The 25633-nt window shown below is 36.7% G+C and overlaps 1 protein-coding gene across 1 annotated transcript; it reads left to right on the top strand.

The window, feature by feature from the left end:
* The first annotated feature begins 975 nt into the window (after window positions 1–975).
* On the top strand, window positions 976–23964 carry LOC105057774 (uncharacterized). The gene is made up of 9 exons (XM_010940469.4): window positions 976–1215; window positions 4309–4370; window positions 5693–5747; window positions 7024–7122; window positions 12298–12384; window positions 16432–16548; window positions 18210–18302; window positions 22363–22393; window positions 23531–23964. Exons 1-9 carry the CDS (start codon window positions 1120–1122, stop codon window positions 23707–23709), a joined length of 819 nt encoding a protein of 272 aa, XP_010938771.1. The 5' UTR covers window positions 976–1119; the 3' UTR covers window positions 23710–23964.
* Window positions 23965–25633: the final 1669 nt, after the last annotated feature.

Genomic DNA, 25633 nt, shown 5'->3' with positions numbered 1-25633 from the left:
GCACCCGCCTATGGTTCCAAGGGTGTCTCGAAAGAACTTTATCAAAAAGAAAAATATCGGAAAAGAAATCATTTCAGTATGGATAATGTGAGTTGTCAGTGAATACACTAATAAGAAAAGTTACATATCGCCTATATATATTTTTTAATATAAAATTTATATACGACAGTGGCATTTTTTTTTTTTTTGAAGGGGATAAGTAACAATTATACTTTTTTTATTTATTAAGATTGCATGGAGCGATTTTGCCTATTGCTTGTCAGATCATTTGATAATAAATTTTATGGTTGGCTCTTGATTTTTGAAAAGCGTAAGCCGCATGAATGCAGGATTAAAGTCTTAGTGCTTCTACATAGACCGTCAAAAGATTATATTAGGATTGAATCTAAATCAAAATCTTCCTAATATCTCTCTCTACCAACTCTCACGAATGAACTGAAAAAAATATAATAAAATTAATAAATAAAATTAAATATTATTAAAAAAATATTTTATGCATGTATGGGATTATAATCTAATTTAATTTAAAATATTGATGGAGCAAATATTGGATTACGATCCAATCTTCCGAATTATTAAAATTGAATTAGATTACAGTAAAATAGATCTGATCAGATCGAGTCATGGGTCAATCTCAACCATTTGCAGCTTCTCACATGGGAGCTGTGCGGCGTGTGCGCTGCGGGGACGAGGAAAGTTGGGTAAAATAGCGATTCGTACTTCAACTAAATTTGCAGCAGAGCAAGTTATTGTACATGCGTGGAATGATACCATTGAGCAGAGGATAAGAAGCTCCTTCCTCTTTTAACAAACAAAGGAATAGGATCCAAGACAGAGAGAGCACGCGCGCCGGGAATTTTGCGGCGTCTTCTTCGGTTCCCGATAATTAGGATCTATCCGGTGCTAACTGCTTACCAACGTAAAAAAAAAAAAAGGGAAAATTTTATTTTTTGTTTTTTTGCTATTTTTGGGGGGAGGGGAGGGGAATTGAAGAAGAGGAGGAGCGGAGGGGAGTCTAAATCTGGCAAACGTCGGGGATTGAGGGCGAGGAAGCAGGGGATCACGGTGGAGGGCGAGGACGCGGAGGAGTGCAGGCCGTGGCGTCGGAGGCTGTCATCGATGGCGGTCTCCTGGTCTTCTCTCCTTCGGATCTCCCTCCTCTTCCTTCTCGCGGCCGCCATCGTCGCGGCCTTCGCCACCCTCCCCATGGAAAAGGTATCGATCCTCTTTCTTGATTGCTTTTTTATTGAATCTGTGTTTATTTGGTGGTGTTATAGCGGATTTTGACTCGTTTTTGGATTTGGAATCGATCCGGCATTTGCTATTCATGTTGATTAATTTCTGAAATCTCTTTTGATTGCTAAATCTTTGGTTCTTGTTTTAAAAATTGCTTTTCCAGATCTTGTTTCTTGTGGAATTTCTTTTTCTTTTTACTTCACTATCGAGGATGATTAGGTAATGGGATTGGAAGAGAATGGCGGAACGCTTAAATGTGGATGGATATAGGGACCGTGGATTCTGTGGAAATCTGGGCTTCTGGATCGTATTGCTGGGGTTTGAGATTTGTGAGGTGATCTTTTTTATATCTATGACTGGATTGACGGTCCATTTGCTATTTATTGTAATATATGCGACAAGCAATTGGAAAGAAGTCTTCTTTTGAAAGGTGACCTCCAAGTTTTGATGAATAAGTGTGGAACTTTAAATGAAGGATTGCCAGTCCAGAACTCCTTTTGCTCAATTTGTAGCTTTTGGTTGTTTATAGATAGACCACAGGTAATGTAATCGAGAGGCTTTGCAATTGAAGATGATCTTGTATTGCATAAAAGGGGATGCTTGTTTGTCTATGAGGTTTCTTTAAAAATGGAAAGTTATGAATTCCATCATAAATTCCGTTTACAAAAATGGGGAGACCTGTTTTTCATAAAACTCGATTTTCAGGTTTTATTACTTTCCAAAAGTAGTTAAACAAGAGTTTTTATAAATTCATCCACTTTAGGTTTTCCTTGAACCTGTTTTGGCACAATCTGACAGCCAAACAGCCCCAAGAGTCTGCTATAATGAGAAACTAGAAGTACTGGACCCAGTTTTACTTTATTTTATTTATACAGGAAAGATTTAGGTGCTTGATTTTTAAACTTTATATAAAAAAGGGAATTCACATGTCTTCTCCCATGTGACATAACTAGATACAGTCCTAATCACTCTGTTTCCTGATCCGCATGAGTCTAGTTTCTCTCTTTAAATAGAGGCTTCAAAACTTAATCACATCCTTTGAAAATTTTGATTCCTACAGTTGGATGTTGGCAATTTTGAGGTAATATTATGAATTCTAAAGTAGGTCCCCCATTTTCTAAACGGCTTCCTTGTTATGTTAGATAAGATAGTTATGTTCTGTCATTCTAATTAAATAAATTGTTTGGAAACCGATGCACTTTTGATATGGATGGTCATGATATTGAGTTGGTAGGGATTTTGGAGAGATGGCTTGAGATGAGAGTTGAACATTCTGATGGAGCAGACTTCTCAAGCAAATGTGATGATGAAGTATGCTGAAGGAGGGGGTTTGATAGTTGTCCTTTAGAGGAGCAGATGGATGTTGTGGGTGTAGTAAGAGAGGTTGTGAATCAAGCAATTCAGGAAGTTTTCAATCCCTAAAGAGGATTCTTTTAAGCAAGATAAGAAACATGATTGACATATAGAGAATTACTCAATGCCTAAAATCTGCTGTCTCCATCCATTGGAATTCCTATGACCAATTCTGGACATTCCTATCCGTTTTGAGGGAAAGAATAGGCAGCCTAGCCTACTTCCATTGAGAAAATGAGAGGAAGGTACAGAGACACTGTCCAGGAAGGGAGAACAAACCAGACATCCTCCTATAATTGCACCTGAACAGTTCTTTTAGTGTTCATTAAGCTGTAGGTTTTTCTACTATTATACATGCTGAACTTATCCCTTCATCAGAATTCAACTATGTTAATTAGTCCTGCATCCAGTGTTTTTGAACTACCTGATCTGACCCTAGATGATCTGAATCAATTGAGCAGATATACTAGGACCAAGTCAAGACTCTAGGCTGAAAACCTAGTCGACAAAGGTCAGTCATGCTAGGTCTAAATCCAACCCTAGATTGATGCACTCCTATGACATATGAATGTGAATGGGGAAAGTTGGAAACGTGAAACTCAATCATTGGGTGAAGGAAGGATAAATGAAGTAGTGGCAAGTGCACTAGAGTTGCCTTGAGGGCCAAAATAAAACATACATAGGGATGTTTTATTGATGGATAGTGGCATCACTTCTTCTAATTAACAATTTTTGGTATAGAAGCAAGTAGAAAACAGAAAATTGTGCTTTGCTGTTAGTAGAATCTTGTATTGCTGCGAATGATTAGACTTTTTCTATCTTTTCTCTATTATTTCGTAAGATTTTAATGATGCTCCTGTAGTAATATAAAAATATTCATATCCTTAAATTGGACAAATCAGTTCGCTCATTATGGGGTCTTTTTCCAAAAAATGTTCACCAAAGTTTATATTTCAAATTTTCTTCTACCTGTGGTTTCTCTTCTTTAAGAATGCCATTTTAGTTTTCATACCAATTCTTTATTCTATAATGTGTCTATTTCCATTAGATGTGCTTGATTCTTTTTTGGATTCTATGTGATATCTTGGATGAAGTCTTTTGAAATGATTACTTATAAATGCTAAAATTGTAGATTGATTATGATCTTTAGGTGTTGTCAATTAAATTATCTATCACAGGCTTCAAAGCTAAAATTGTCTTAGTACTAGACCATATACTGGCACCCAACTAGTACACTCTAACTGAGTGTTGGTAAGGTACATACCTCGGTATCGATACTCATGCTGGGGGACATACCAAGTCTCACCCTAGCATTATGGTGCATAACGCCTGTATTGGGTAATACGGTCTAGTATAACAAACAATGATCACAAGATTCGCAATCATAATTGACTTATTGCCTATGCAATCAGAGTGAGCTATGTATCTTTAAAAATTCCTCCTCTTTTGGGCAGATTAATTGTTATATTCCTCAAAAGATGGTAGTGGATTGAAAGTTATATTCATTCTTTTAACTGATAGTGTATGTTGTGCCGGATTGCCTGGTAGATGCTCCATTATTCTTATGCTCATAGTTGGAAAAAGCTGTTATTTTATTGTTAGTATCATCAGTATTTGATTCAATTGTTAACTTCATGTGTATTACTTTTGTGAAAATGTCGACTTTGCTTATTGTCTTCTCATTGACTAAATGTTATAACTATATTTGCTTGCCAACAGATTTTGAAGGATTTTTTGGTTTGGATCAAGGAGAATCTTGGTCCATGGGGTCCTCTTGTTCTGTAAGTGATGGTCATTATTTTTAACTCATGCTATTTCAAGTTTTCCCCACTTCTATCATGGTGTTTGTCGAAGTTCTAGCTTTTGTTTCTTGTTGCAACGTGAATGCCAAATTTTCTTAGGTTTGCTCACCACCTTAAACTTAATTCACCAAATTAGACATGAATGCTTGTCACTTTAACCATTACTATCATTAACTAAGATGAAAGTGACAACATGTGCCCATGACATATGTTGATATATATATCAGGAAGTTATGGCTACAACTGAAGATAGTGGCTCTTTTACTTATGTTATTAAATGATCTGAGGAGACGTGTATTTTGACTAGAAAAGAAAAAATGTATGGTATGCATCTTGTGATAAATATTTCCTATGAAAAATCTTTAACTACCTCTGAGCTACCTATGATTTGTTTTCTTAATCATTCATCACAAGTTAGGGGTAGCAATTTACTGTCCCATCAGGTACCCAACTCAACATGGCCCTCATGGGATAGGTTTTACCCAACCTTCAGTGGATCCAAAGTGGGTGCAGGTAATGGTAAAACCCCCTCTAACCTAACCCAAATATATATAAATCCGCACAAAATCCCCTCCTTGAGGCAAAAAATAAAATGATTTGTATGAAAAAAATTTGATTAGTGTAGCTTAACCTCACCCAATTCATCCCACTCCCCCCCTGTTGAACTCTACCTGCCCTGCTCTATCTCGGGACTCCACCTGCCCCCAGTACCGAGACCCTGCACAGATTTTGGGTGGGGTGTGGGGGGGGGGTTGTGTGTGCGCGTGGGCGGTGGGGATGTTGTTGTATAGGTAATAGACGACCCGACCTGTTGCCATCCCTATCACAAGTCAACAATCTTCTCTAATAGAATTTGACTTTCTCATTTCTGGTTTTCCACGTGGCATCTTCCAAGTTGACTTGGGTAATTCCCATCATGTGTTCCATGAAATCATTATTGACATAATGCTAAAATTGTTACTTCCTTGGGCACTAATTACTAAGAGCAATTTTTCTGACAAAATCTTGTGGTCTAAGTTCTTATAATGTATAAGATTTTGTAATCAGTTCTTTTCACTGGTAAACTTTCTATTAGTTAGATAGATAACATTTGATTTCTTGTCGTTTCACTTCATCTCTTGGAATCCATCATAAATGCATATCTGAGTTTATTGACACAATGAACGTATGTATTCTCAATATTTACATCTGATATAGTAAGTACTTAGTCCTTAATGATACTTGCACATTCAAAATTTGATGTTCATATCCTCCAATATTGAATCCTGGCATTGACTTTTATCTGAAAAATAAAATTACAGGGCTGTGGCGTATATTCCTTTGACTGTGTTAGCGGTTCCAGCATCAATACTTACAGTAAGCATGAACTTGTGATTTTTTGAGATAGTTGGATACCTTGTCATTGTATATTTTTGTCCCTTATAATCAATCATTCTCACATATATGGATAATTTTATTGCTGATAGTTCCTTATATCTTTCAAACTATCATTCTGGCTGCACTCTTTAATTTGCTGAGCTTGTGACTGAATTGTGGTAATGTTCATGCTTCATACTTGTCTTTGAGATATGGATCATGCATCCATACATACATAGATACACACACACACACACATATATGTATGTATGTATGTGTATATGTATGTATGTATGTATATATTACACGCACGCGCGCGCGCATGCACACACACATATGTATGTATATATGTATATATAGACATATATTTTTTGTTTGTGTGTGTGTGTATACACAATATATATGCATTTGAATTTTTATTTGGTTGCTCTTTTTGCATTATACAATATATTCATAAATTCTATCAGCCAGATAGATGTGATGACTATGCTTAGGTGCATATACTACCTACAAAATTGATTCTCAACTTGACTTATCCTTTAACATTTGTGCCTCAGATATGAATGCAGTACGTGATGTCAAAGCTTGTCATTTCTCATCTTCCTCTGAAACTAATTCTGTGTAGGGAAATTTTTGAGAGCTGCACCCTAATTGCATGAACTAAAATTGCAAACACAAAAAAACTAGACTTCAGTGTTCCATGGAAAGTCCATTTGTTGTCTAAAGTTGCCTTGACCAGATATCAGGTACATATTCTTAGAGGTTGTTATCAGGTTGACATGACAAGCAATAATAAATTCCTGCTCCATCCTAACATTGCCTTCTTGACCTTGATTAGTGCTCCATCTTTGACCAATTTAATGGGAAAAAGAATTATGACTATATGTTTGCTATTGCTGTGTTATAACTTATACATGGATTCTTTTTTTTTTTTTTTTGTGATTTTAAAGACCTTCAAGTATAATATTAATATCAGAATTACCTCCTCCGATGTTAATTCCTAGTCTCATTACACTTCAATTTTCTGAGATAACTGAACTGGTTTCTATCTGAGCCATCATTAATTAAGTTATGACATATAACCATTTGTTGACCAAATGTTCAATCTCTGCATAAGTTCAGATTGCTTTTTCATCTTTTATGGTGAATGCATGTAGCTATCTTTTTGTAATTCATAGTGACTTATAGATTTAAGATATGATAGAGTTAAACATTTATACTTTTGTTTTAAGATATCTGTAGCTCATTTTTTAAATATGTGCTATTTTTTTCCCAGCTGGGTGGTGGATATCTTTTTGGGTTGCCTGTGGGCTTCATTGCTGACTCCATTGGAGCAACAATTGGTGCAACAGCTGCATTCGTGCTTGGTAGAACGGTAAATTTTGTTCATAGTACTATTAAACTTAAAATGTATATTCCTCTCTTTACCTTTAATAAATCGGCTTCTGCATCCATTAGTTTTTTACTGCTCTAAATATTTGTTCTTTTTGGGAAGGATGATGTATATTTTCTTCCAAAAATACTTGGGTGATATTTGGTTCATGTGTGGCCTTTCCAATAAGCATAGCACTTTGTAAGATCTTTCCTTTTTCGTAGAGGCATCCAATCAATTGAGGTGATCTTGGATTGGTCAAAACTAGCTTGCCATGCAATGGAAGTTAAGAATTACTGAATTCTACATTTGATTTAGAGTACAGAGGGGAAATCGGATAAGCTGATACTATAGTGATTGGGTTGACTGAACAAAATGCTACTCGAATAACCCCATGTGTCTTCAGCATTGTCAAATTGATTGCGCTGCTGACAAATGATGGATAAAGCAATACTGACTGTAATGCAATTGCCATTGAAGGGAAGTTTTTATGCCTAAAGGTAGACATAGCGGCTATAGGAATCAGTTTCAGAAGTGCTCAGGTTGCTGTTCAAACCAGCAGAGGGTTGAGATTGCAAATTGGAGCAGCAATCAAGGTATTTTACAGCCTCACTCTGCTGCAAGGAACATCAAGGAAGCAAAGAGCAGCTGGATTTTCATCTAATAGCCCAGATTTTTCACTAATTAACTGGCCTTTTATTTTATTGTTTCAGTATATTATTTTCAATTTAATTAGGAAGTGTGACTGTTCGTGCAGTACTTTAGCATGAACAGTTATTGGTGTAGCACCAGTCTCAGTTAAGAGTCCTAATAGTGGTCAAGTTGGTGAGTTAATTAGCATATTGTAGGGGGGGTTGTTTCTATATTTGCAAGAGCCCTAGTTGACTCAAAAGTAGAAAGTTTTAGGGATTTTTGTTAGGTCTGTAAAGAGTTTCAAAGTGCCCTATTGGAAGACATTGTATGCTGAAAGTTTTATGAAGAAATGAGAGAACCCTTTTGGCCAAAGTTCAGTCTTCTTCTTTTCCCTCTCTTGGTCCTCCACTCATTGCAGACCATTCTTACCTGGTCCTGCATTAGTTTGGTAATGGAGCATCAAGAGATCGTATCCTTTCCTTCTTTCTTGATAATCCTTCTTTCTTTCACCCTGGTTTCAATTGCAGAACTCAGTTCTCAATTTGAATCCTTTACTCATGAATATGAGGGCATCAAGCAATCCATAGAGCAATTGAATGATGGGGTTGCATGATTTGAAACATCATTGGTTGCCACGGAGACCACCTTGGATGCAATTGCAGTAGCAATCCTTGGAGATAAAAGCAATGCAACTAAAAAGAATGAGGATCTCCATCAGCTTTGATTGTCCCTGTGTGCAAGAATGCATCCTTCCTCAGCAAATTCTGATCAGCAGCCCAAAGAGCAGTGATCTGTTGATGTCGAGCTAGGAGCAAAGCTTGAAATAGCTTATTTTTATGGAGATAATAACTGGAGGAACTTCTTGATTGGCTGCACATTATTGAAAGTTTCTTTCACTGGTACAAGCTAACAGATGAGAAAACTTATTTCTTGCAGAGGCAAAATTAAAAGGGACATGAAGATGGCTATGGGTTGTCACATTGTCCCTCCAAATTACAAGCAACAAATCCATATCCAGCTTACACACCTTGTACAAGGAAGCATGATGGTGGAGTACATTGCTAAATTTTACAGTCTAGCGACATGTTCAGAGTTTCCTTGTAATGAAGATATCATGATTGCAACATATTGCCAAGGGCTGAATCTTTCCATCCCATCAGGTTTGGCTACTGGCAGGTTATATGCCATGGCTGATGCTGTTCAGTATTCAGATGTCTTACCAGATGGAAGAAGAACAGAAGAAAAAACAGCTACAAGGCTGCTTCTACAGTTCCGGCAAGGGCTGACAACTCTATTGCAGATTTGAGCTGAGAGAAGTCTCAAACTGGTTCTATTGCCTCTGTAATTGACCAGTTAGATCCTCTACTTCTCCTAGTATCCATAATGGTTCGGACTTCAATCCTAAATTAAGGATGAAATACAGTGCTCTATGTGCAAAAGATTTGGTCATATTTCAGCCCAATGCCCAAATTGAGTGGTTACTTTTGCAGGATAAATTAGCTCTCATTGCTTCCACCAGTCCTAAACAAAAGACGAGAAGTTGTGGTGTTGGAACCAGAATCACAAAGTGATGATGATAAGATTGAGGATGGTTGTGAACAAGGTTTGCTGTCTCAGTACTGGACCCGGTACCAGTATCATCCTATTATAGTGTTAGTATGCGGTTCAGTATGGTATAACAATATCGGTACACTACAAGAAGCCATATCAGGATGGTACTGGTTCAGATACGATATATGCCCCGTATTGGTTGGTATATGGGGCGGTATGGCAAGCCTTGATTGTGAGGAGCTAGTACATCATTGTATTGTTCTCACTTAGAGCTGATCATGGACCAGGCTTGGGCACAGAAAATATCAAATTTTAAATAGGCCTAGCTCAAAGTCCGACTAAAAGTGAATATAGTTTAGGCCCGAGGTCCACCCAATGATCAGCTCTAGTTCTTAGGCGATTGTTGACTACATGTCCAAAAGGTGACAATGAAGATTGGTGATGGGCCAATATAATCTAGACTAGTGTGCGGTGAAATGGACAATTGTGCACAATGGTGATTGACTCAGGTAGTTGCATAAATGTGGTGTCAAAGGACATATTCATGTTGAAGATAGAGCCTAATCTAAGCCATAAACTAGCCTAGGTGAATAACACCAATCTCAAAGTCAATGAAAGGTGTTTGATCACCTATTCCATTGGAGGGTTTGTTGATGTGCTTCTTGTGATGTCACCTTCTGTTGGGTAGGCCATGGCTTTTGATCATAGAGTAAATCATGATGGCTCCCTGAACACTTATTATTTTTGGCATGGAGACTTGTTGATGAAGTATATGCTGGATCAAGATTTGCTTGTAATGAATCTCGAAAGGACAGTAGGAACTTTCTTTTTGAATTTGTTGCTTTGTTAGGAGATGGCATCTTCGGCCCTGTCTCAACAGAGTCGAGTTCCCGAAAGAGGAGGGGGGGGGGAGATTGATGCACTTGCTATCGAAGAGAGGCTTTTATGGCCTACAACAGCTACAAGAATCAGTCCTAGAAGTGCTCAGGTCACCGTTCAAATCAGCAGAGGTTTGAGATTACAAATTGGAGCAGCAATCGAGATATTTTAGGGCCTCAATCTGCTGCGAGGAACATCAATGAAGCAAGGTGCAGCTGGACTAGTTAATAGGTCTTTTTATTTTTTTCTTTTTAAGTATATTATTTTCAAGCTAATTTGGAGATGCATTGTTCGTGCAGTATTGTAGCACATACAGCAAGTGCTACAGTATCGGTCTCAGTTATAAGTCCTAATAGTGGTCAACTTGGTTGGTTAATTAGTAAATTGTGGGGGTTTGTTTCTATATCTATTAAGAATCCTAGTTGACTCAAAATTTTGAAGTTTTAGCCTTTTAGGACTAAGTCTATAAATTGTCAAACAGTAGCCCATTGGAAGGTATTGTATGCTGAAAGTATGAAGAAATAAGAGAACCAAGGTTCACTGTCTCGATATCGGACCCCATATTGGTACCATCCTATTACTATATCGGTACCCTTGGTACGGTCAAGTTCGATTTCGGCCTAGTCGGTAATATGGCAAACCATGAACAGAACCGTTTTGTTCAAGATTTGTTCTCTTCTTTTTTTCTCTCTCCGGATCCTCTAATTGTTGCAGACCTTTCATACCTAGTCCTGCATCGAAACTAACTCAATTATAAATCAAATACTGCTGATAAACCAAATCCTGATTGATGCTCATGGATTGCTTGGCATCCATCCATTAACATGCACCCTTATACCATGATAACTCAAATGAACTTTCATATGGACTGCAGTTGATTGTCGAAACCCATCTATCATCACAAAAGTATAACCAACAACCCTATCTAGTAATCAATGCAGTGCCTGATGTGTGTGGATAGTGCCATAGTGGTGTATAAGACTCAGTATTGAGTATTTGATCAATTTAGGAACATGGTGTTACCATCTTAAGAGAACCTAAATATAGAACTCCCCACCCTAAATTTTGAATAACCCGACATGCCTCAACCAATGCGAACTAAATAATAAAGCATCAAGGGTGTAAAAAATTCACATATACAGATAATGGAAGACCATGATAAAAAGCCTAACCATCATCAAGGGGCCTAAAGAAGTTAGAAATGTTAATTGAAAGTCCAACTGATTGTATTAAATTCAAAAATAAGTGGACAAATTCACAGGATGATTGAAAAAGAAAATCTCTTAGTACATGGAACAAATGTGCCAAAAAAAGAAATTAAAGCTAAATTGGATTGGACCAACAGGATCTTTTTCAGCAGGCAATAAGTAATAGGATCCAAAAGAAATTATTCTAAAGCCCCTTTTGCAAGTTGGTTTTGTCAGGACCAAGATGATAACTGTTCTAGGTATTTAACCAGACAGTGGGTGCGATAGGAAATTAATTCCAGTCACTAATTATTGCAGTCAGTGAAGGGAAAAGTAGACCAGGATCTGATACATCCTATAAAACTCTAACAAGTAACAACTCTCTACCGGACCTTGAACCATGATTAAATACCCTCTCTTTATGCTGGATGTTGCTAAATTTTGTCGCAGCATCTTGTGACCACTTTGCCAGAACTAGCCTTACATATTTTATGTCATATTTGGCTGACTTCTTAACTTCAATATATTTTTTTTCTTATATTTTGTTGTTATTCACATAAGCTAACTAAACTGTAATGAGGCACCCCAACTTTTAAGGGACATGAATATTTTGTATGACATGCACTTTTCACTGTTCTTCCTGTACCTGTCTTCCTGTTTTGCTTAGTTTTATACAGTTAGAAGGACCAAAAAGGGTGTTTTTTATTGATGTTTACTCATTCGAATTTATTCCTGATTCCAAGTCATGCTTTTGTTACTATAACAGTAACCAAGAGGCCTAATCTCAACTACTTTCAGCTGCTTGTTGAACACAAATTTGTATATTTAAGTTTGATAAAAGATTGTAATATATTTCCAATTTTCCATATGATTTTGTCACATAATGTATTGTTGGTCATAGGCTTCATATCTTGTCACTGTTATGCAGATTGGAAGGCATTATGTTATTTCCAGGTTGAAGGATTATCCCAAGTTTCAGGCAGTAGCTATTGCAATCCAGAGATCTGGTTTTAAGGTTAAAGTTTTGTCCATTTTTTTCCTACTTACACCACATCTTTTCTTGCCACTTAACAATCTAACAAGTGATTGACAATTCTTCTTATCAAAGAAAACTGAAGGTCTATAAATAGGAATGCATAGACAGGAAGGTGTAACAATTTTCATTATTTTAATATTTTGGAATCAAGTTTCATCTTACAGTCTTGAGGAGCATTTTGTGAAAAGTCATTTGCATTAGAGCTCTCTTATTTGCTTGCTGGTCCTGCAAAGCTTTTACCATCTACTACTTTTGCCGGTATGCTTAGTCATGTCAGAGCATATCTCTTCCAATTATTATGACATATAGAACTACCTATCTCTATAACACACAACAAACAAAAGCAAATCATGTTTGAATTGGATGGATTACTGGTCACCTTCTTTACTTAAGACTCATATCGTGTATATGGTCAAGATGTATCGCAATAGCTTCTCATGTGGCTTCTTGAAGATTCATAAGGCCTTCTAATAGACATCACCTAGCCCGTCTTAATACTTGCATGTCGAACTAATCAAATCTTGACCTGGTTTCTATTAAATGGAGGTACCAAACATATGAACAGTCATATGCAGAGCATACTTTGAAGCTGAAGCTTTTGCCTTTGGTAAACTTTATTTTACTTGATGACCAAGAATTACCTTTAAAAGTATTGGCTGTCTCTTTGATAACTGAACAGTCTTTGTCATTTTATCTTTCCTGCATTCTCACCTGGTCTAAACTGTTCTGCATTGTATATTTTATTTGCATCAACATGTTCTTGATATTTATACTGGAGCTGCATGCATGCACATGCGCAGGCACTTGCCTGCATGAACTTGTGCACGCTTCTGTCCTGTTTGACTGCTTTACTGTTTGTGCTGTATCACAATTATTAGTGTAATATAGTTGCATGGTCAAGTGTCCCTATATCACTTATCAATTCCTGAAGATATCATTCCTGTTGTCTCAGAGAAGAACCCAGTCAACATAAGGAAATTAAATTTTAGTCTCCGCACTAATTAAAATTTTCAAACTTTAATTTGGTTCTGCAAATCTTGATTTAATCCTTGAAATTAGTTTGACATGCCCAACGTTCTATTTTGTACCATGAATCAAATTGCATGCTATTGAGTTTTCTTTTTCTTCAACTAGGCCGATTTATAATGGCCAAACTAGGCAACAAAGGTTGTAGTAGGAACTGTGAACTTCTAGAACACATCATCATTCTTTACATAATTATTGACCCCTTTAGTTAATGAAGATATGATCATACAATATGCATGCATCTTAGTATGTTGGTAACTACTACTGCTTCCCCCTCTTTTCTCGTTAAGTAGTGGAATGGAATGGATAACCCTTTTGACTTAGGTGTGATGTTATCTGCAGACTAAATTGCCTACCCTTGCTGTGGAAGAGTTTGTTTTTGCTTATTTTAGTTTTACAATCATGTGGTATTGAATCATGGCTGGTTACTTTTCCATACATTTGCTTGACAAAATATTCACTTTTTTATCCTAATCTAAATTGGTTATAATATATGTATGTATGTATGCATGCATGCATGCATGTATCTGGAATTACAGCATGATTGGCACAGACTGGCATCTAAAACCATGATTAAAGCATAACTGTTGAAACAGAGCATCTATATTTATTTCCTTGTTCTATGTTTTTTCTTAATTTTTTAAACATCATTTTCATCAGATGCAGAACCCAAGCAGCTACTATGATCTCCAAGCCTTTGCTCTTGCATCATCAAGAGTCAGGCCCCCCTCAACTGCTACAAACATTGGGCCAACTTGATCCATTGCTCTTTTCCCTCTCCATTTACTTCCCTTAAGTTCACCTCCTTACTCTGTATCCACGTTATAGGTTGTGTTTTCTTGCTGTCCTCTCCCTTAGCATGCGCAGATTCTTCTTTGTTTACACAATTTTAGAATAATATTCAAGGAATATGATATATTCTCTTAGCAAATTCTGCACATGTGGGTTGTGCACTGCAAGATCTTTCCTTTCCAAACTTGAGTACAACAATTATGGTGAGACATGTCGTGTATATCCTTTAGTTTGTTTGTTAGATATTCTTTTTTCTGATTTTTAAAACTTTTTAATTTTCATGAAAACATAGGAAGTTTACATTTATGCCATATAGCCTGACCCTCATGTCATTGAAAGTCAAATGCCTCACTTAATGCATCAGCCTCTATAAGTACAGTGGTCTAACTTGAAACAACTTTCCATTCTATTTATTCTCATCTCCACCTCCTTACTTCTGCCTCCTTGTTATGAATTGTATCTTTTTAGCCTGTCTACTTTTCAGACTTGTATTGCAAATTTTTTCAGGTCATCATTTTGATGGAAAATACGGTAAGGCATCATGCAGAAACTAAAACTGGTCAGAAGAAATTCTTATTAAAACTATAAGTAGACCTTTGGATGTGACTTGCTTCGATTCCCATAAACAGTATATAAAGGCAACATGATAGACTTTTTGGCTTTTCGAAGTCTCTCCTTTTGGTTGCGGGATAAAACAATAGGGGTTAGCAGTCCCTATTCCTTGGTGTTCCTCCAAGATTCCTTTATTCCTGACTTAAGCCTCAAAGCTGTTTGGTTGCAAACCTGCTACTCCATATAAGATATGCTCGTTGTTTGTAGTGAGGGTTTAATTAGAGAACAAGTTTTTGACAGTAAAAAAGGGTAAAGGAAAGGAATGACACACCCCTTAACCTGCAGAATATCTTTATTTCACCTCTCCCCGTGAAGTCATGTAATCCCATAAAATAGGGGATAACCCCTATTGAGTTGAACAAACATATTCTCCAAAAAGTCATGTTGTTTGACAGAACAATGCCTTGTTCAGCCAGTTAACCTGCCTTATCCAGCAACCGGTGCAATATTTTTCCCCTTGTATCAGCAGTAACTTTTGCTAATACCATTAGTATGCTTAGGTTTCTTTAAGTTTTATATTTTCCTTAGCTTTTTGGTGCTATTAAAACTCTATAAATTTCCATTTTTGTTGAACACATGTTCCACTATATGATGGATGGGCTGCAAATGCAGCCTCCAATTCACAGCTTTTAGTTTACTTCCTAACCACGAGATCAATATCATCTCACAGCTTTGCTCAACCTCCTTTGTCTTGTTCAATAGTGGTCATTTGGACAAAGCAGAAAGGGAAGTATTAAGTCCTAAAATCTTGTCCTGACTTTTCATTGGTTGGATATCCTTCAATGGTGCTGACCCAATAAACTTGATGCGGTCTGATACTTAATGCATCAGACTACTTTCTAACTACACATGAACATGCTGGTTTATAGGTTTGAACCCGGCCCATCCTCCTTTCACCTGGCTTTCTTCAAACTGGGAAAACTGTACTGTGATGACAACAAATTTGATGTACTTAGTCTGTGATTTTCTTAACTGAATTCATATATCTATTCCTATGACCATGTTGTGTGATCAAAAGCCTTTTTTTGAATTGTGTAAATAAATTCTTGAGTTATAGTTCGGCAAATATCTCTTAAGTCAAAGCTGACCAGTGTAGTGAGGAATTATTTTCTGAGGACTTGCCCTGATTGTTTACTTTCAAAGAACCTATCTATTTGAATACCTTGTACGAGGGCATTGAAGCTTTTTTTGACTGTTGGTAATTTTGATCCATAAAATGCTGTATACTTGCAATCTTTCTTTCTCTAGCATCTATGTTTATTAACTTGTCTCTGTGATTTGCTTTCTGATATCTGCCATACTTCACAGAGATGGCTGCTGAACAGAACATGAGATTTAATATGTGGAGTTAAAGAGAATTCAATAGTTAGCATGATACATGATTCACATGTCAGGATGGTATATAAATTGATGGTTTAATGTTCAGATTTGTATGAAAAGTTTTCTGTGAAGACACATGAAAACAAACCTTGGCTAATCATTGTTGATGCTGGACTTCCTCATTTATTCATTCTGATATTTTGATTTGGATTGACATCAGAGTTTACATTATGGATAGCCTACCCAGTTTTGACATTTGTTGTTCTCTTTCTGCAGATTGTATTGCTGCTTAGGCTTGTACCATTGCTTCCATTTAACATGCTAAATTACCTCCTATCTGTTACTCCTGTTGGCATTGGAGAGTATATGATGGCTTCCTGGCTGGGAATGATGGTATGCTTGACAAGCACAATCACCTATTTCAAGAGGTTACCTAGGCACCAATTTAAGAACATAAAATCACATTGTCATGCATTTCAAATTATCTTTGCCATTATTTACTGCTATTAAGTATGAATTTCTAAGCCTAGAGAAATAGAATGTCAAGTCATGCTTGCATCCGTGTACATATGTTTGTCTTTTTCTTCTTTTACAAGGAAATCACATACAATTCCTTTTTTGAAAAAAAATATTTATTTTGATGTATTTGAGGATTTAATTAACTATTTTTCTAGTATGACATATTTTGAGCTGTAATATCATTGCCATTAACAAGTATCTTAGCCGTTATGCTTGTTATCATGTCATGCTAGTCGTATTTACCTGGATTTCAGCACTGTTTTGTTTGTGAACATGTCTCAAGTCTTGGATCCTATTAATTTTTAAGAATTTCTCCATGTGGAGACATAAATACATTATTCTCATTTTGAATGTTGGAGGCAAGTACTGTGGGCTAAACTAAGTGTCTGGACTTTGGATTATGATCTACCATACCACCCTATACCGCTCGGTATGGGGCATACCATATTGCACTAGTCTCATACTCGTACACCATCCTGTATCGTGCCAACACTACTGTACCAAACCGCTTATCGAGATTGTAATAGGATGGTATCGGTATGGGATCTGATATCAAGAAAGCGAACCTTGCTGTGGATAATGTAATGTTAGAGTGAATGTGTCTATGATTTATATAGTTTTCTTTAATTTAGACACCCTATACTAATACATCTATGCTTCTAGTTGTCTAAGCTATGAGCATGGTTTGCTATACTACGTACCGTCCAGTATGGTGTATATCATACCATACCAATATGGTGTTTTGTACCATACCGATCAAGATCCGTGGAATCGAAAGTCGGTATGGATCCGTACCAGACTGGATCGGTGCGAACCGACACAGAAGCGAAGGAAGGGACTAGAGAGGAGGAAAAGAGAGAAAGAAAGGAGGGGGAGGGAGGGAGAGAATAGTCGAAGGAGATGCCGGCAGTGGCCACGGGGTGAGCCGCTAAGCCTCTGCTTCCTCCACCAAATCTTAGCTGAGAGAGAGAAAGAGAGATAGAGAGAGGGGGAGAGAGAAAGAAAAGGAGGGAGGGGAAGCTAGTAATGGGTTAAAAAACCCACTACTTCACCGATGTCTTGTTTCAAATGTCGAAACTATCTCGGTCCGCCGCCAGTATAGTGCAGCATACTCGAACTAGGTGATTCGGGATGGTTTTGCAATCACTAGTTGCATTTATATGTTAGTTTTATTGTTCTAAAATCAGTATGTTCCTTTAATAGATCATAATTATCTAAAAGTTAAAACTAAATAAGTATGATTTTTTTTTTATTGTTCTAATCTCCCTTGTACCTCCTATGGTATATTTTTCAGTTTTTCCTTGGTTTACTTTTGTGTTCTACATATTACTCATCAATTTTACTATTCCTCAAGTAGCATTTGAAAATGTAGAGGATCAGGCAAATGGAATAAAGCTAACATTAAGTATCTCTTGTATTGGCCACAGTCTGGTTTTAAGATACTTGTGTAAAGGATGTAATAATTTAATGATTGCAAAGTCTTTATGTTCATCATGAATTGACAGGCTGATGTAGTGCTTTGGTTCCATTTGTAGCCAATTACTCTTGCACTAGTATATGTTGGAACAACTTTAAAGGATCTAGCTGATGTGACACATGGATGGAGTGAGGTTTCTACTACTCGTTGGGTAAGTAGTGTTCACCTTCCATCATCACTATGCATGCACAAGCACTCTCTCTCTCTCTCTCACATGTGGACACATGTACAAACAAATAAATTCTCTTTTATTTCCACTATGGCTCACTTATCTGCTCATCTTAAGGCTTGAAAGTTGCTGCAATTCATGTCCAGTTTCGAATACTAATTTTCGTGTTGGGTTTTTGTCTTGAATCAATATATCTTATACCTTATATTTTAGTGTATTCCAATGTGTATGATCATCATTATCCAATCCCTTTAGCCATCAAATATTGTGTACGTCTTTCAGATAATAGAGTACAACTTTATATCTAGAAGGCTTCAATAAAGGTTTGTGCAGACCTTATGACTGGTTGGCACACCTTTAGGAATTAATGCCCCATTCATATCCAAGGCCAACCTAGGCAATGGAGGATTGTTCAATAAACACTAAAAGGTTAGTCAGCTGGTGTATTGTCTGCTTTGTTGGTCACAAGACCAAGGCGTAACTCCATCATTCCCCTAGACTGGGTTGCAGTCAAAACAAATGGGAAGGTGGACTACTTATGTTATGGGAAGTTGCATTCATGTCTAAGGTACAAATGAATCAAGAGTCGAAGGAGTTTTCTAGGCTCATCATGTTTAAAAATAACTGTTATTTTAATGGTATCATTATCATAACTGTATTTCAATACCATCTTTCTACCCTCTAGCATAGGATGCAAGTCAAAGGACTGATCCAGTGGTCAGAGAAGAATTTTATATGGATCTAAGACAGAATGAGATATATTATATTTGATTCAAGTAATTCTGGGAGCCACTTACTGAGGAGATTTGCATATATAGTCTAGTCATTTCTTGTGTTCACATGTGTGATATCTGGATTTGGACTCAGAACCACTTTTATTCTTCGTTCCCGTTACATTTCGGTGGGTCTGTCTTGCTAGAGGTAAATCCACTAGGTTTGTTGGTGAAGTCTTTAGATGATTTTGACCCAACACATGGCCAGTGAGGTCTGAACCATACTGCAGTCAAGTTTAGGCTTATCTAATCACAACAAGAAATGTCTAGGGTATCCATGCTTCATGAGCCATTCACTCTGTTCAATAAAATAAATTACCAGTCTAAATCAAATTGAATTATTATATAGGATTCTAAGGTGGGTATTTTTTATATAAACTGATTTTTAATAAAAGTTGTTAGATGGGCAGGTTGTGGCCCAACAACATAATATACAAATTCATTTTTGGAACTCAATTCAACCCATTGGATGTGCTTTTTGGGTATGGATGAATCAGTTTCAATTGATCAGACCTACTTGCACCCCTCCAAATTCTGAAATTTACATATACAACCCTGTCAATTTGTATTTTGCACAGATGCCATTTCAAATGCTCTTTTTATTGCACAAATGCTGTTGCGGTTTGATACCTTTAATAGCTGTGTTCCTAATGTAGTATTGCAGTCATTTGACTATAGTTGTAACATTTGCCATAAATGATGTAATTAACCCTGGCATAAACTGCTGAGAAAGAAATTTTATAGGGAATTTGACCTTCCCCTTTCTTGCATCCAATTACTCACGATCCACCTTCCTCTTAAGGTGCTTCATTTCCTGGACCACATGGATCCCCTACCTGACCTTCAGATCTGGCAAGCAGAGGTGTCAGATTACTGCATCCATCTCTTACCTCCCTCCTCTTCACCCGATCCATGATCCTCTAAAAATCACTGCACCATCTGCTGCCTCCGCTCCCACAACCCCATTGCCTTGGCCACCACCCCCATTGCCCTTCTCACCATGGTAAACAAACCATTTCCATCTGGCTCCACATCTTCACCATGCTCCAGCCAAAACACCACCCCAACATTGTAGGTTCTATTAGAAAACCTCTTACACATGGATATTCTTAAGATGCCATCATTGTTGGTCCTCTAGCCCTATCATGGCTCCCCAGGCTAGGGGCTGGATATGGCACTGCTTTAGCCAGCGATGGCAACAAGATGGCCAAGACCTCTGGTTAGTGGAGGAGCAATGCGAGCTTTAGCATTTAAGCAATGCGCTTGAGTCGCAAAGAAGCTTTCCCATCACACCAGTGAGCTCTCAGTAGGCTAGGGAAGGAGGAAGGGGCAATGGACATGGCAAGAAATGAGAACCTTAGAGAGAGAGATGGAGATGGATTAGTGAGAGGGAATGTGGGCCACATAAGGACAAATGTGTCATTTTTTTGAAACCTGCAAATGCTGAAAGCTTTCAAATGGATCGTTAATTGGAAGGCCATTGAATATTTAAATGACATGTGTGCAAAACATAAATTTGCAGGGTTATACTTGCAAAATCCAAAATTTGTAGGGTTATATATGCAAAAACACCTTTAAACTCTTCTCCAAGCCATTATCATGGACCTTGATTATCCTTGTACCTACTTGGGACTACTCCAGTTTCTAGTTGTCACAGTAATTATGTCAAATACTAGCTCAAGCCATTAACCTTTTTGACTCTGTACCTCACATTATTTACTCCTGTTCAAAGGACTTGTTCTTAGGAGGTCATCAAATTGATGAAATAGATGGAATAAAGTTTGTTGTTTATGCTATTCTCATTGATGGAATCTTTTGAAACTAAATAGTAGCTTGATATTGACAATTTTTTATTATCATTTAGGTCAAGAATACTATTTTAAGAATAAAATGCATTACAGATGGTATTGTTGTGAGCTTTTGTTTTCAATTGATCTAATGAGAGTCCATTGTACCACTCCAAAAACTTTAACTAGGACTATGAACTGCAAGCACTGTTTTAAGCAACGGATGGTGCCAGGCATACCATGTCAATAGGGAACCAATACCTGCTACACTCCATGTGAGCACTAGTACCAAAAAATGTGCTGTATCAAGATTGTAATGATTGGGTGCCTATACAGCTAAGGAAACTGCTAGAATGCAAGGAATTTTAAATTTTTTTCACGACTCCAATTCATATTAATTTAGATGTTCTATTCTTTCTAGACCCTCTGACAAAGATTCTATCTCTGCTTCATACCAATGATTCCTTAGATATTCACTGCACATTCCCATGCCATCTTAATTGGTCTTAATTGATGAAGACGCACTACACTTCAGCAGCTCAGATAATTAATGTACATGTTCATGCTATCTCTGAGTTCTTCATCACTTTATTTATGACATAACTCCCATAAATTCTCTAGTTCCCTTAAGATCATGAAAGAATTAAATGGTAATATAACATTGCCAAAGCACCTCTCCATCCTCCCAACTCTAATTCTGTAATATGTCTTCATCAATCACTCCATTCTTTTTGGCATAATAGATCCAAGATAACAAAACCAGTTACACTGTTGTCGGTGTAGTCAAAATTTGTTTCAGGCCTCATTTTCATTTCCATTTTTCACTTGCTTTGGGCCTGTTTGGCATCACCATTGGTTGTGTTCTCATTTCTCTACAAATTAGTGAATACATGGATATTGATTTTTAAAATATCATTTGCATAGAACTTCTGCTATTGGTTGCTTCTTACTTTAACTTTTTTTTCAAAGTGGTTAATATCTGCTACCAAAAGCTATACAAACAATTTCAAAAAACAGAAGGGTTTCATCATACATGTTTTGCAGTCTAGTTTATTTTTCTTCATAGGTTTTTGAAAACAAAAAACAACCAGAAAACTAAAACAATACCAAAGAGGCCCTTTGTATTTCGATTGCCTTGTTTTCAATCTACTTACTTTTTAAGTCCTTAAATATTACGTCTTCCCATTGGTCAGCATTGGATCATCTATAAATATTATGTAATCTTTAAAAAAAGGTTTGGTATATCTTGTTAAAGTACTCTAATTTAATGTGCCATTTAATTGTCAGAAAACCTGAAACCATAGTCAAGCATGTTTTATCCTATATACTTGTGGAAGCAAAATTCTTGAGAAGTTCAGTAATAATTATCTATATCAAATTATGATATGCATGGAGCATGAATTTCATTGTTGAAAATGCCATTGCAGAGGTCATTTGTTTGTCCTTATATTTTGACATTTTCCTTGTTTAATAATGATGCAGGTACTTATAATATCAGGGTTTTTAATATCAGGTGAGACTGTTGTCATGTGCAATTCTTATTCTTTCACAATGTATTATATATCTATATTTGTTCAAAAAAAAAAAAAAGAACCATGAAAAGGGAAGCTTCCTAGGATCCATAAAGAGAAATGCCACAACATACTATCCTTGCAAGTCCTTTGCAAAATTATACTAAATTTCTGGCCATAAGAACTGTTTCATGCTTGAGGCTAAAGCAAAGGATTTCAGTGTTATGATCTTTATGCTAAAATATTTAGAAAACTTATTGTTTTTGAAATTTAGTCTTTGATATTATATTACAAACTTGAGCCGGCATGACATAATTCAACACATCCTAATCAATTTCTTCAGTAACTGTAGTCATTGTATAGAAACAAGCTTGAGTTTGGATGTAGTGTAGCAATTCCCCACCTCCAACACTGATCACAATAAGGTCGCAATTGCATTCTCTGCTCCAATTGCTGTTTTTGTTTCTATATTCCTGATTTATCCATTGGGTCGATCTGGTTGGTTCTTTGCGCCCAATTTTGGTGTAGCAACTATATTTCTATTCATCCTTTTTTTCCAAAGGTTTTATAATTGGACGTTGAACCCATTTCATATGATGGGAGTTGCTGGAGTATTAGGCGCTGCTCTGCTATGCGCTATTCATGGTGCTACCGTAGAAAATATTTTATTCGAAGATGGTGACGGTGCAAATACATTCCATGCTTTTAACCCAACTCAAGCTGAAGAGACTTATGTAATGGTCACTACTCACTACTTTTGGTCCCAAATCTTTGAGGTTGCTTTAATATTACATGCATGCACTCATGATATTATAATTCTATAAACTACCAATTAAATTATGTTATATTACTAGTTCTATGAGCATCATTCTACCTTTGGTAACATGTTATGACTCCCAATGGAATACCTTTTGACATCTTAACGACATCTTGCTATCAATGTTGCATGCCAGCTCCATCAAAATATACTTACAGTTGGCACTCATGCTTTGCTTGGGATCAAATGTTGCAGATATAAGTGACAAAACTTGACAAGGAAAAAAAAAAAAAAACAGACTCAGTCCTGTTTATTTATTTAATTTTTGAATCTCAGCATTATTAGCTGAGACTGTCTGATAATTTCTGTGGTTCTGGTGCAGCTATCCTTATGGTATGCGTTACAAAAGTGGCAAAGTCATCTTTAGACAAGGCGCTGGCTGAGAATCCAGAGGTGGAAAGCATCCTGGTCACACCTCAACTTCCAATCGTCTCCACTCCAGACCTACACCAACCTCTTATAATCAAGATTGACCCTTCAATTGATGAACACAAAAGTTAGATTCCTTATTTCTTTGTAAATTTTTCCATTCACAGTTTCTTCAGCATGATACAGGCTAGTACAAGCATCAGTTAAAGGAACCATCTTGCATTTGAGGCAGCAGTATGCTTTCTGGGGCTGGTCTCAATCTTGTATGATGTAGGCTTTTCTTTCCTTCTTTCCTTTTTGTCCCCTTAAATACACACCAGATGAATATACGAATGTATTGTGTTACCTGAAAGCAATGAGACATGGTGCAACTCTTTCCTTTTTGAAGTTGTAGTTTGAACCCTTTTTATTTCGGATATATAGGAGTTTTAAAGTACGGACAATTTCAGGTAACGCATAAGTGCTTGTAACATCAAGATCTAAAGATTATTTAAAAAAAATAATGCAAAAAAAGAAAAAGAGTTGGTGTTTAATTACATCAGGTAATTATTTACCCAAACTGCTACTGCAGTTAGCCGCTTTGTGAAAAATGAGAGGTGAAGGAGGTCCAATGCCTTTCAATATTAAGCCCCAGCCCTTTGCTACAAGTGGTTGTATCATCCAAACCAAAAGCCTATGCTCTTCGTGTTAAAATTTAACATCTTGGTGTTCTCCAATCACAGCATGCCTAGAAGCAATAAATTCTTTTTGATCGAAGAAAAGTCTTAGAGTATCTCTCTCTTATCTCATTGCCATCAGCGGAATTTTGAGTAGAGAATTTTTACCGTCTCTTTATTGTTGCTGTCATTAGGCTTTGCTTTAGAATTGCCAATGACTCCTACACTATAGGTCTTGTAGGCTTATTTTTTGCTATTTTCTAGGAGGATTTTTTCCTTAGCCTCTCCTCTTATCGTCCCAGCTCCAGCATCACCCATCAATGGCCCCTATCTTGAGTCAAATCTAATCATAACCTAATCTGCATCTTCCAAGTGCCTGCCAAAGTTTTAAAAGTGGCAAATAGAGTCCAATTTGATTCTAACCCATTTATTAAATGGGTCAAAAATCTAAAATCAAGTTCGATCTTTTTATCAAGGGCATATTTGAATTTTTTTGCAAAAATATATTGCAAGAATCAAATTAATTAGTCCATCCAACTCGCACCTTCCAAATGTCTGTCAAAGTTTTAGCTTAAATCCTAATTCAAAAGCCTATATTGGTAAGGCTGAAGGAAAAAAAAATCTATAGAAGGTTTTTTTTTTCTCTTCCTATAGGATTCAGACCGAAGGAGTGTTGAGTTGATAGGAGGCATGCTTAAATGAACTTCTCAGTTCATAAATTTAGCAAGCAATTCAGCTCAAATTTTACTTGATTATCCAAACAAGCTCTAAATAGATAACTCGACCCGATCTAGATAACCCATTTAAAAAATTGGTCAAATCAAATTAAATGATTGCGTAATCAGGTTTTAAATGGAGTAAACAAGTTTTAAATGATGGTGCACACTTGGATCGATTTGGCACACCTATTAAATAGTTTGAAATAAGTTCAATTTGTCAAGATTCTAAGCATAAATTTAATTATTAGGTTGTCTTTCAAGTTAAGCCCGAATATTTTCAATCAATTAGATCAAGAATTTCAATTCAATCAAGCCAATTTAGACTAGGCTTAGCTATTGCAGTCTAAATAGACTTATTTAAGTGGGGCCTAATTGAGCTTCAAACAATCAAGTCGGATTTGGTTTCAAGTTGGGATCGGCATATCACCCATGTTAATGTCTCCCCCAGGCTCTCCTCTTCTTTGTCCTACTGCTATCAACCTCCTCCTTATCCTCTCTGTCTCCATCCCCTATCACCTACCATCAAAAAAAAGATGAAAAGAAGCTCTTCTACTTCTCTCGAACCTCCTTACCAACCTAGATCTTGATGAAGGTAATATTGAGTAGCAATACTTACAGTAATTTTTACCAACAAAATATGGATCCTAGACATCTATGACTTTCCATTTGATACCTCCTTGA

Source organism: Elaeis guineensis, chromosome 14, assembly GCF_000442705.2.
Source record: "Elaeis guineensis isolate ETL-2024a chromosome 14, EG11, whole genome shotgun sequence".
NCBI lineage: Eukaryota > Viridiplantae > Streptophyta > Magnoliopsida > Arecales > Arecaceae > Elaeis > Elaeis guineensis.
Note: the sequence above shows the minus strand (reverse complement) of the source record. Positions and strands in the feature narration are given on the sequence as shown.